Here is a 13,446-nt window from a genome sequence, read left to right as displayed (position 1 = left end):
CTCCAGGGATACAGAAAGAGGATTTTTTTCTTCATTGTCAGTAGTCACTACAAAATTAGTTTGCCATTTTTTTTTCTTGTTTATCTTTTGTTCCCCCTTGTAGCATCGCCCTTAGGAAATTGTTTGAAAGACTTGTTTTCTTACATTTGGAATTATTATCATTGGGAAATTACCTTCTTGGTTGTCTTAGTTCATCTACACAACATCTTGAAAAATTAGCAAATTTTTTCTCTTAATAAATAAAGAACAGCAAAAAAAAAAAAAGAGCTAATCTGTCCTTCAAACATTTTAATAGTTTTCAGTGAGTTAGCGTCTCTCTTTTTATGACCTACTGTCAATTCAGTTCTCATTATTTAGTATCTGTCTCTGGATTATGGGCTGCCCTGGTGGCTCAGAGGTTAAAGCGTCTGCCTGCAATGCGGGAGACCTGGGTTAGATCCCTGGGTCGGGAAGATCCCCTGTAGAAGGAAATGGCAACCCACTCCAGTATCATTTTGCTTAGGTTGTTCTCTTTACAATTATTTCAGTTATCTCTTTTGGTTCAATTTAAATGAATATTAAATGCATCAGAATTTTTTTTAATTATAATTTTCTCCCACAAATTCATCATGCATTAAAAGATTCCGATAAATATGCTTTTGCATTTTTTGCATTCTTGCCAGAATATCTTTTCCCAGGATAACCTCTCTTGCATTCCTCTATTTTCACAATATGTACATATCTAAATGTTTCAATAGTAAATATTTCTCAAACATTAAGCATTCATTCACTTGCTTTTCAAATTCTAGAGTATGATTTCACAAATCATTTTCTTTAGCTGAGTGCAAACATGAGATGTACCTATTTTTCCTGAACAACTTTCAACCCTGCAAACAAAATGTTATATAGGAAAAAAAAAAAAAAAAACCAGTTCCTACTGTATTTTCTCTTCATGCCCTGGAGGTGTATTTCAGCATTTACAATATACTTGACTATCCTTATCTTCCTGAATGTCTATCCAAAGAGTATCTGCTGTGTCAGCAAAACACTCAGAGCTTTTTGTTTCACTGGCTATGGTATCTGTGCAGTATTGAAGCCTCCTCCCACCTTATTTGGTTTCTAGTTTCAGTAAACCTTATCCTAGCATTTTAAATCTTCAGTCATTTCCCTGACTCAACCGTATCATTACTATTTCAATAATATCACGCTTGTCCCTGATACTCATATGCACACTTATCATCGATAAGGCTTTGATGTAATAAATCCTCGATATAGTATTGTGCTTATCCATGCTATGAGATATAATCAAAAATGAAAGCAGAAACTTAAGATACAGAGTAAAATATATTACTTGCCAATTTTCCACAGTAACTTTTCATCATTACTTCAAAATTACTTTTTAATGCAAAGAGTAGTTTCAATCACATTGAGGCCCACATGATTCAGATACTATCATAATCACAATTAGATTACATTACTGCAATCAGGAATAGAGATCATTAAGAGAAAGAATATAAATTGCTTTAGTTTTACAAGTACTGAGCTAGCAAAATTATAATTAATCTCCATTTATAATCTTTTCTTTCATAGAACTGCAAAGCATGCTACTTTTTTTAGGCCATCAATACAAATTAGAACTAAGTAATAAAGCCCTAACTACTACTACTGTGCTGCTCACGATTGAAGAAACTTTCACATTATGTATAGAAGGCTTTTGATACAAACAGTGCCCTTAGAATAGATTGTCTCAATGCAATAAGCCCAACTATTACAAGGTGCTATTTAAAAACCAGAATGCTGCAGAAGCTTTCTCTCTTTTCAGAGTAATCAGTTTTTTGCATTTCATTTCTTAAATGAGATGGCGCTACTCATGTGAGATGAAGAAATAATGACTTAGTAGTCACAGTGAATGCATCATTCTGTACATCCGAAGTTTTTAAAATATAGTTAAGAAGTACGAGAAATAATAAATGAGAAAACAAAAAAATTCAAGATAGAAATACCTTCAAAATATCAATACAACCAATTCTAATTACATATTAAGTATTTCATATTTTTTCAGTGAATTATGCTGTGTGTGTGTGTGCACACGCACGATCCATCATTCAGTTGTGTCCAACTATTTGTGACCACATGGACTGTGGCCTGCACTCTGTCCATTAGATTTTTCAGGCAAAAATACTGGAGTGGGTTGCCATGACCTTCTTCAATAAATGTAGACGATCTAATTTTATACAGGTTTACAGACTTTTCCAATTCTGAAATCAAAACAGTTATAAAACAGCAGACAATTTGGAGGAACTTACCTGGTGGCAAGTGGAGCCCGCCTGAAGCTGACTGAGCATGAACTTATTTGGTTTCAAAATCTGACCTGAACTGAAAGGAAATTACTCATTGTCTTTATGTTAGTTTGTTATTCTTACAAGATACTGCTCCAGATCCCACTGGAGTATTAAATAACATATGGTATATATAGGTATCAAATTACCTTTTTTAAATGGGAAGAATTGTTTTCCAAAAGACATCTTGTACCAAGGGTTTCAGATAAGGAATGATGGACTCAGCAGCAGCTTAGAGGTGACTGATCACAAGAGTCAGAACTGTTAGTTGTCTCCTGTGCCTTTTGTGTCCCTATGCCCGGTACCCTTCTCGTACATTCTAGCTTTCGGCTTCCCTAAGTCAGACAGAGCTTTCACTATCATGCTGTAAATGGGTAGGAGCTTTGCTCTGGTTCTGATACATTCAGCCTCTGAGGGAGATGGATAGGGATGTGGGGACCCGTAGCCCTGACGGGGCACTACGAGCTTCAAATCTACACAACCGGTTGGTCAAGTAGCCAGTGTTTCAGTAAATTGCGCGTTATTATCGATTTCCGTGTGTGCCATGCACATAGAGCATTACTTCCAGGATATCAAAGTTTCAGAGATCAGACTGTGGATGGTTTATTGGAAATGCTGAGTCATTCTAATGTAGATTGAAATGTACTTCTAAGACTGATCCTCTAAAGACATGGCATATTTAAGCACAGAGAAGGAAAATAGGTCAAATATTCTGTTTATTTGTAGCAAACCCTCTATTAATGGTGCAAAAAATATGACAGCATAGGTTTTAAGAGTCATAAATTACAAAACACCTTGATAGTTGATAAACCCTCTGAAATTCTAGAAATTTGTAAGATCCTTTGCAAAAACAAAAATGAGGAAAAATAATTATAAGAGAAATATTTAACTGTTGCATTTTAACTATAAAAACAGAATGAAAAGTTTTATTCATAGATACTTTTTATTTAAGTTGTTAAAAGGATATATTAGATGGTTCTACATGAATCAAATTTAATTAAACAATGTGCACACTGCTGCCCAAATTGTATTTTACTCTATATGTGGAATAGCAATAATTTAAAAGAACAAAATGATAACTATAAGCAATATAATTAGTTTTTAGGGCTAATAAACTCATGCTTTTCAGTTATAATAGTCTACAGCTCTTTGGTAGGAACTTTTAGGAAAATTGAAAAGCTTTGAAGAAATGTTCTTTGTCATGAGACACAGTATTCAGAGTTTGATTCAGAAAAAATGTCAAGAGTGAAAAAGAAGGGTAAGGAGCAAATTCGAGTTCACCTTATCAATAATGACTAGAGAAAGTATAAGTATTTTTAAGATACCCTGTGAATGAGATAAGTATCAAATGAATCATTTCATTTATAAGGAATAAATTATCTGTTTTATCTACTACAATTTTAAACAATTATATCCACAGTGTATTTACCCTTCCATTATAATTAATTAATGTATCTGAATAAGATTCCAATAGGATACTGATGTGAAAAAAACATTGTGTTTGACATTGAAGAGACACAAAATAAATATTAAAATCCTTCCAAAAATACTATAAAGAGGAGCAAAATGCTATCATAGTTAAAAGGAAGGGATTTGTTCCTAATTAAATTCATTAAAGAATATTCTATGCATGTGTACGTATAATGGCCTCTAAAATCTAAAATTTTAGACAAATATTTAAGTTTCTCTAATGCTTAGTTTCCATCTGTGTTTATATTCATATAGGATACATTCTAACTAAGCCAGTTTTATTGCCAAGTATGCTTGAAGAAAAAGCATTAAGACTAACTTTGTTAGACAATGAGAAGTATTTGTCGTAGGGAACATTGTTTGGAGAAAATTCATTTTTTAATATTACTTGAATGAATTAAATGGTAAGTGATTGAAGAAAGAGTAGCAAAGTTTCAGAGTAGAGGCAAGAAAAATAAAGACCTGAAGTGAGAAACAAAAGGAAGGAACAGGACATCAATATTTTGAAGAAAGTACCCACAGAGCCCGGGGGCTAGGAAGAGGGGCAAGTTGAAAAAGAGTAGCTAAATCTTCTATTGTCTTGCATCTATGAAGAGTTAGAAATATAGTCCCATTAAAGGATCAGTGAAATGGTCATTTTCCTTGAAATATAGGGGAGTAGAAGTGTTTTACTCTTTCTCCCCTTTTTTAAGCTTTTCCTTTTCTTGCTATAACACAAAATAAAACAAGGGAAAAAATGAAAAAAGATGCCAATAACCAAAGCAAAATTTTGTGATATTTCTGCCCGGTACAATTAAATATGGGAAATGATGAAAGTGAGAGTTGGGGATTATGCAGGTCTCCCGAGACTTCATGAGAAAAGCTTGGTGTCAGAATGGAAAGGCTGCAGTGCAGATCTATCCCAACAACTTTCTAAAGAGAGACTCTAAAGAGAGTCATGAGAAGGCACTTGCTGCTGACTCTCTGTAGAGAGATTCTCTGACAATGCAAGATTTCAGCAGAGAAGTTGCTAAGGAGAAATCATGCTTCTGTGCCATTTCTATGGTTTATGAACATATATAGGAGGACTGTAAGCACTGAGAGCTGTGGGACACGGTGCCAAGGAGTGTGTGGGTGTGATTATTGGTCCAAACTGCAAACCATCGGTGACTTAAATCACATTTCTGTGCATGTTACCCAAACTTGGAGACCAAAAATGGAGACAAAACACTCCAAATATAAAGGAGGAATAGACTTCATGAATGAGCTATTAGAAAAACAAACTTCATTGAAATTGGAGACAAGGTAACCAAGCTAACTCCCACCCAGACCTCACCTGTACTCAGTTCAGTCGCTCAGTCATGTCCGACTCTTTGTGACCCCCATGGCCCTCAGCACACCAGGCCTCCCTGTCCATTACCAACTCCCTGAGTTTACTCAAATTCATGTCCACTGAGTCAGTGATGCCATCCAACCAGCTCATCCTCTGTTGTCCCCTTCTCCTCCCACCTTCAATCTTTCCCAGCATCAGGGTATTTTCAAATGAGTCAGTTCTTTGCATCAGGTGGCCAAAATATTGGAGTTCAAGTTTCAACAACAGTCCTTCCAATGAATATTCAGGACTGATCTCCTTTAGGACGGACTGGTTGGATCTCCTTGCAGTCCAAGAGACTCTCAAGAATCTTCTCCAACACAACAGTTCAAAATGATTAATTCTTTGGCACTCAGCTTTCTTTATAGTCCAACTCTCACATCCATACATGACTACTGGAAAAACCATAGCTTTGACTAAACAGCCTAATGTTGGCAAAGTAATGTCTCTGCTTTTCAATATACTGTCTAGGTTGGTCATAACTTGATTCCAAGGAGCAAGTGTCTTTTAATTTCATGGCTGCACTCACCATCTGCAGTGATTTTGGAGCCCCCCAAAATAAAGTCAGCCACTGTTTCCACTGTTTCCCCATCTATTTCCCATGAAGTGATGGGACCAGATGCCATGATCTTCGTTTTCTGAACACTGAGCTTTAAGCCAACTTTTTCACTTTCCTCTTTCACTTTCATCAAGAGGCTCTTTAGTTCTTCTTCACTTTGTGCCATAAGGGTGGTATATCTGCATATCTAAGGTTATTGATATTTCTCCCAGCAATCTTGATTCCAGCCTGTGCTTCATCCAGCCCAGCATTTCTCATGATGTACTCTGCATATAAGTTAAATAAGCATGGTGACAATATACAGCCTTGACGTACTCCTTTCCCGATTTGGAACTAGTCTGTTTTTCCATGTCCAGTTTTAACTGTTGCTTCCTGACCTGCATATGGATTTCTAAAGAGGGAGGTCAGGTGGTCTGGTATTCCCATCTCTTTCAGAATTTTCCACAGTTTATTGTGATCCACACAGTCAAAGGCTTTGGCATTGTCAATAAAGCAGAAATAGATATTTCTCTGGAACTCTCTTGCTTTTTCGATGATCCAGCGGATGTTGGCAATTTGATCTCTGGTTCCTCTGCCTTTTCTAAAACCAGCTTGAACATCTGGCATTTCATAGTTCACAAACTGTTGAAGCCTGGATTAGAAAATTTTGAACATTACTAGCATGTGAGATGGGTGCAATTGTGCGGTAGTTTGAGCATTCTTTGGCATTGCCTTTCTTTGGGACTGGAATGAAAACTGACTTTTTCCAGTCCTGTGGCCACTGCTGAGTTTTCCAAATTTGCTGGCATATTGAGTGAAGCACTTCACAACATCATCTTTTAGGATTTGAAATAGCTCAACTGGAATTCCATCACCTCCACTAGCTTTCTTCATAGTGATGCTTCCAAAGGCTCACTTGACTTCACACTCCAGGATGTCTGGCTCTAGGTGAGTCATCATACCACTGTGGTTATCTGGCTCATGAAGATCTTTTTGTACAGTTCTTCTGTGTATTCTTCCACCTCTTATTATCTTCTGCTTCTGTTAGGTGCATACCATTTCTGTCCTTTATTGAGCCCATCTTTGCATGAAATATTCCCTTGGTATCTCTGATTTTCTTGAAGAGATCTCTAGTCATTCCCATTCTATTGTTTCCCTCTATTTCTTTGCATTGATCAGTGAGGAAGGCTTTCTTATCTCTCCTTCCTATTCCTTGGAACTCTTCATTCAAGTGGTATATCTTTCTTTTTCTCCTTTTCTTTTCACAGCTATTTGTAAGTCCTCCTCAGTCAGCCATTTTGCTTTTTTGCATTTCTTTTTCTTGGGGATCATCTTAATCCCTGTCTCCTTTACAGTGTCATGAACCTCTGTCCATAGTTTATCAGGCACCCTGTCTACCAGATATAGACCCTTAAATCTATTTCTCACATCCACTGTATAATCATTAAGGATTTGATTTAGGTCATACCTGAATGGTCTAGTGGCTTCCCCTACTTTCTTCGATATAAGCCTGAATTTGACAGTAAGGAGTTCATGATCTGAGCCACAGTCAGCCCCCAGTATTGTTTTTGCTGACTGTATAGAGTTTCTCCATCTTTGGCTGCAAAAAATATAATCAATCTGATTTCGGTATTGACCATCTCGTGATGTCCATGACAAAACGTGGTGCACTAGAGAAGGGAATGGCAAACCACCTCAGTATTCTTGCCCTGAGAATACCATAAACAGTATGAAAAGGCAAAAGGATAGGACACTGAAAGATGAACTCTCCCGGTTGGTAGGTGAGCAATAAGCTACTGGTGATCAGTGGAGAAGTAAATCCAGAAAGACTGAAGAGACGGAGTCAAAGCAAAAACAACACCCAGTTGTGGGTAGGACTGGTGATAGAAGCAAAGTCTGATGCCGTAAAGAGCAATATTGCATAGGAACCTGGAATGTTAGGTCCATGAATCAAGGCAAATTGGAAGTGGTCAAACAGGAGATGGCAAGTGTGAAAATCAACATTTTAGAAATCAGCAAACTAAAATCAACTGGAATGGGTGAATTAAACTCAGATGACCATTATATCTACTACTATGGGCAAGAATCCCTTAGAAGAAATGAAGTATCCATCGAGTCAACATCAGAGTCCAAAATGCAGTACTTGGATGCAATCTCAAAAATGACAGGATGATATCTGTTCAATTTCAAGGCAAGCCATTCAGTATCACAGTAATCCAAGTCTATGCCCCAACCAGTAATGCTGAAGAAGCTAAAGTTGAATGGTTCTATGACCTACAAGACCTTCTAGAACTAACACCCAAAAAATATGTCTTTTCATAATAGGGGACTGGAATACAAAAGTAGGAAGTCAAGAAACACTGGGAGTAACAGGCATTTTGGCCTTGGAGTACAGAAAGAAGCAGGGCAGAGGCTAACAGAATTTTGCCAAGAGAATGAATGCACTGGTCATAGCAAACACCCTCTTCCAACAACACAAGAGAAGACTCACTTGTACTAGTTATTAGTATTGCCTTCGCAATATTGCTGGCACAGGATAGAATCATATTTCTCAACTCCTTACAGTAATTTGGAGCCATGTGACCTGTTCAGATTGATGAGTAACACCAGGCATGAAAAATTATTTGATATCCTCAGGGATTACATGTAGAGATCAAATTTTTTCTGCCATTGTGTCAGGTAATATTGTGCATACATGCATGCTAAGTCGCTTCAATCATGTTGGACCACCCTATGGACTGTAGCCTGCCAGGCCTCTCTGTCCATGGGATTCCTCAGGCAAGAATACTGGAGTAGTTTGCCATACCCTCCTCCAGGGGATTTTCCAGATCCAGGGGTCAAAAACACGTCTCTTATATCTCCTGCATTGGCAGGCAGCTTCTTTACCACCAGTGCCACCTGGGAAGCCCAGGTAATATTGTGGATCATAGCAAATACTGATCTTTTTCCTTCATCCATAGTGAGGCTTTATACAGAACATCATTTATTTGGAACTATACAATATGCAACCTTTGCTGATTGGCTTCTTTTACTCATGACACTCATTTAAGTTTGCCTCTTATCTTTTCATGGTTTGATAACTCATTTCTTTTTAGTGTTAAATTAAATTCCATTGGCTGGATATATCATAGTTTATTTATCCATTCAGTTACTGAAGGATATCTTAGTTGCTTCCAATCTTAGTTGCTTAGTTGCTTTTGGCAATTAGGAATAAATCTAATGTAAACAATCATGTGCAGATTTTTGTCTGAACATACATTTTCAACTCATTTAGGTAAATACCAAGGAGCACAATTGCTGAGTCTTATGGTCATTTTGATTTTTACACAATTTTATGGTGGTATGATTTAAATACCATGTAAACTGAGCACTCTAGATATATATTTCAAAGAATTTTAGTAGATTCCTGAGGTTATGAAATTGTGATCAGAATTAGCTCTTTAAACATTTCCACCAGAGCAAAATTTTCTCCATCCAAGCCACAACTCCAAGTTTTGTCAGTAATAAGTTCTTTTTTTCTAGAAATGTTATACAAATTATGTCATTTAATATGTGGTCTTTCATGTCTGGCCTCTTTGACAATATTTCTGAGGTTCATCCATGTTTCAGTAACTCTGCTTTTCATTGATATTTCTCCGTTGTATGGATATGTCACATTTTGTTTATCCATTTTTTACTTTATAGGCATTTGTATAGTTTTATGTTGAGGCTATTATAAGTAATGATGCTATAAATATTCAAACTCTAGTCTTGTAAACAAATGTTCTAAGTTCTCCTGCCTCTATAATCCATTTTTATTTATTTTCATGTATGGTGTGAGGTAAATGTCGTAGTTTATTTCTCTCCCTATGAATATCAGTAGCTCCAGCACTGTTTCTGTAAAAATTACCTTTTCAAACTGAATTAACTTGGCCTCCTTGTCACAATATGATCACAATTGATGATACATATTTAGATCTGTTTATCTATTTCTAGACTCTCTGTTCTGTCTCACTGATATACAGGCCCAAATCATGTCAATGGCACAGTTTATAAATTACTGTAGTTTGACTGCACATCTTGATAATAGGTAAATTAGTGTTCTCATTGTACTCTTCTTTTGTAAAATAGCTTTGACTATTTTAGATTAGTTTCATTAATTTAAAATTGTAAATTTCTATTGAAAAAAATTTGCTGAGATTTTCAATGGAATTAAGTGAAATCTACAAATCAATTTGGGGAAATTAATGTTAACTTTTTTTTAAATCAAGTTGAACAAGTTCTCTATTTCTAGTTTTTTGAGAGTTTTTACAATGAATGGGTATTGGATTTCATGAAATACTTGTTCTGAATCAATTTATATGGTAATAAGCTTTTTTTCTCTTTAACCAATTGGTATATTGATTATAATGATTAATTTCCAATTATGGAAATCTCATTGACTATGTTGAAAAAATTTCACTTGATTGCTGTGTAAATGCTTTTGTACATGGCTGTATTTAATTTGTTAATACTTGATTGAGGATTATCGCATCAGTGCAGGTAAGAGATATTGGTCTGTAGTTTTCTATAATGTCTTTTTCTGATTTTTACATTAGGCTTATACTATCCTCATAAAATGAAGATCATGGCATCCGGTCCCATCACTTCATGGGAAATAGATGGGGAAACAGTGGAAACAGTGTCAGACTTTATTTTTCTGGGCTCCAAAATCACTACAGATGGTGACTGCAGCCATGAAATTAAATGACGCTTACTCCTTGGAGGGAAAGTTATGGCCAACCTAGATAGCATATTCAAAAGCAGAGACATTACTTTGACAACAAAGGTTCATCTAGTCAAGGCTATGGTTTTTCCTGTGGTCATGTATGGATGTGAGAGTTGGACTGTGAAGAAGGCTGAGCGCTGAAGAATTGATGCTTTTGTACTGTGGTGTTGGAGAAGACTCTTGAGAGTCCCTTGGACTGCAAGGAGATCCAACCAGTCCATTCTGAGGGAGATCAGCCCTGGGATTTCTTCGGAAGGAATGATGTTAAAGCTGAAGCTCCAGTACTTTGGCCACCTCATGTGAAGAGTTAACTCATTGGAAAAGACCCTGATGCTGGGAGGGATTGGGGGCAGGAGGAGAAGGGGATGACAGAGGATGAGATGGCTGGATGGCATCACTGACTCGATGGATGTGAGTCTGAGTGAACTCCGGGAGTTGGTGATGGACAGGAAGGCATGGCGTGCTGCAATTCATGGGGTCGCAAAGAGTCGGACACGACTGAGCGACTGATCTGATCTGATCTGATCCTCATAAAGGGGCTTCCATTGTGGTTCAGCTGGTAAAGAATCTTCCTGTAATGCGAGAGACCCGGGTTCAATCCCTGAGTTGGGAAGATCCCCTGGAAAAGGGAAAGGCTACCCACTCCAGTATTCTGGAGAATTCCATGACCTTTATAGTCCATGGGGTTGCAAAGAGTTGGACACAACTGAGCGACTTTCACTTTCATCCTCAATAAGTGAGTCAGGAAGAGTTCCCTCTATTTTCTGGAAGAGATTGGGGGGATGATTTAATAGAAATACATATATGGCTTCCCAGGTGGCTCAGTAGTAAATACTCTACCTGCCAATGCAGGAAGATGCAGAAGATATGGATTTTAATGCTGGGTCAGTAAGACCCCCTGGAGGAGGAAATGTCAACCCACTCCAGTATTCTTGCCTGGGAAATCCCATGGACACACAAGCCTGGTGGGCTATAGTCCAAGGGGTTGCCAAAGAGTTGGACATGACTGAGCTTCCTAGGTGGTGCTAGTGATAAAGAACCTGCTTGCCAATGCAGGAGACATAAAAAGACACGGGTTTGATCTGTGGGTTGAGAAGATCCCCTGGAGGAGGCAATGGCAAGCCACTCTACTATCCTTGCCTTAAGAATCCCATGGACAGAGGAGCTTGGCTACAGTCTATGGGGTCACAAAGAGGAGGTTGGGAAGATCCCCAGGAGGAGGACATGACAAGAGACTTAGCATACACACACACACACACACACACACACACACACACACACACACACACACATATATGCCTGCGCTGGCCCTTGCCTCGGAGCAGCCATGATGGAAGGCCTGGACAACGGCCCCGACTTCCTCTTGGAGGAGGACCACGGACTTAAAGCAATAAATGTAGATTTTCAGAGTGATGCTGCTCTGCACGTGGACATTTCTGATGCTCTGAGTGAGAGAGACAAAGTAAAATTCACTGTTCACACAAAGAGTTCATTGCTAAATTTTAAACAGAATGAGTTTTCTGTTGTTCGACAACATGAGGAATTTATCTGGCTTCACGATTCCTTCATTGAAAATGAAGACTATGCAGGTTACATTATTCCTCCAGCACCACCAAGACCTGATTTTGATGCCTCAAGGGAGAAACTACAGAAACTTGGAGAAGGAGAAGGGTCTATGACGAAGGAGGAATTCACGAAGATGAAACAGGAATTGGAAGCTGAGTATTTGGCAATATTCAAGAAGACGGTTGCAATGCATGAAGTGTTTCTGTGTCGTGTGGCTGCACATCCCATTTTGAGGAAAGATTTAAATTTCCATGTCTTCCTGGAATATAATCAAGATTTGAGTGTGCGAGGAAAAAATAAAAAAGAGAAACTAGAAGATTTCCTTAAAAACATGGTTAAATCAGCAGATGGAGTAATTGTTTCTGGAGTAAAGGATGTAGATGATTTCTTTGAGCATGAATGAACATTCCTTTTAGAATATTATAACCGAGTTAAGGATGCATCTGCTAAATCTGATAAGATGACAAGATCCCACAAAAGTGCTGCAGATGATTACAATAGAATTGGTTCTTCATTTTATGATTTAGGAATGCTTTTATATGCTTTTAGAATCTCAGGATTCTACAGATATATGCAGGATATATACACACACACGTGTGTGTGTGTGTGTGTGTGTAACATATTATATGGACTTTCCTGGTAACTCAGCTTGTAAGAATCCACCTGCAATGCAGGAGACCCCAGTTGGATCCTTGTGTCGGGAAGATCCCCTGGAGAAGGGACAGGTTACCCATTCTAGCATTCTTGGACTTCCCTGGTGGCTCAGATGGTAAAGAATCTGCCTGCAATGTGGGAGGCCTAGGTTCAGTCCCTGGGTTGGGAAGATCCCCTGGAGGAGGGCATGGAAATCCACTCCAGTATTCTTGCCTGGAAAATCCCCATGAACAGAAGAGCCTGGCAGGCTGCAGTCCATGGGGTCACAAAGAGTCAGACATGACTGAGAGACTGAGCACACATAAATAAATTAAAAAATTAATTGATACATATATTTTTACTGAGTGCTTTCAATATGCCAGACATCTAATCAAATTTAATTCCACAAATATATGTTGAGCATGTTTCATGCTACAGACACTGCAAGGTACCATGGTAGGCAACATTCCTGTAATCAGGAGAAGTTAAATAATTTCAAGATCTATATTCAAATAAAGAAAGATCATTTCATCCAACAAACCAAAATGTGTTTCTGCTAGATTAAAGAAATAGAAAATAATTCAAATAGAAAAAAATAATGAATTCTTATGAAATTTTTCAAGTCAAAAATATCTTGAGCCAAACAAAATAGAATTATTTAAGGAAAAATCAAGTTGATTTGAAAATTAAACACGATTGAAAAAATTGTACATGAAAAATACAGTAAACAAAAGACTAGGGCACATTCACGCCCATGAAGATCTCGTGTCACTCATCATTTAGGTCATACAAACTGATGTGAAACAAACACACTAAAACATGA

General features: G+C 37.6%; 1 protein-coding gene across 1 annotated transcript; it reads left to right on the top strand.

The window, feature by feature from the left end:
* The first annotated feature begins 11,737 nt into the window (after nucleotides 1–11,737).
* On the top strand, nucleotides 11,738–12,500 carry LOC510454 (sorting nexin-6-like). The gene has a single exon (XM_059880417.1). It carries the CDS (start codon nucleotides 11,752–11,754, stop codon nucleotides 12,391–12,393), a length of 642 nt encoding a protein of 213 aa, XP_059736400.1. The 5' UTR covers nucleotides 11,738–11,751; the 3' UTR covers nucleotides 12,394–12,500.
* The last annotated feature ends 946 nt before the right edge of the window (nucleotides 12,501–13,446 follow it).

Source organism: Bos taurus, chromosome 2 (assembly GCF_002263795.3).
Source record: "Bos taurus isolate L1 Dominette 01449 registration number 42190680 breed Hereford chromosome 2, ARS-UCD2.0, whole genome shotgun sequence".
NCBI classification, from domain to species: Eukaryota; Metazoa; Chordata; class Mammalia; order Artiodactyla; family Bovidae; genus Bos; species Bos taurus.
Note: the sequence above shows the minus strand (reverse complement) of the source record. Positions and strands in the feature narration are given on the sequence as shown.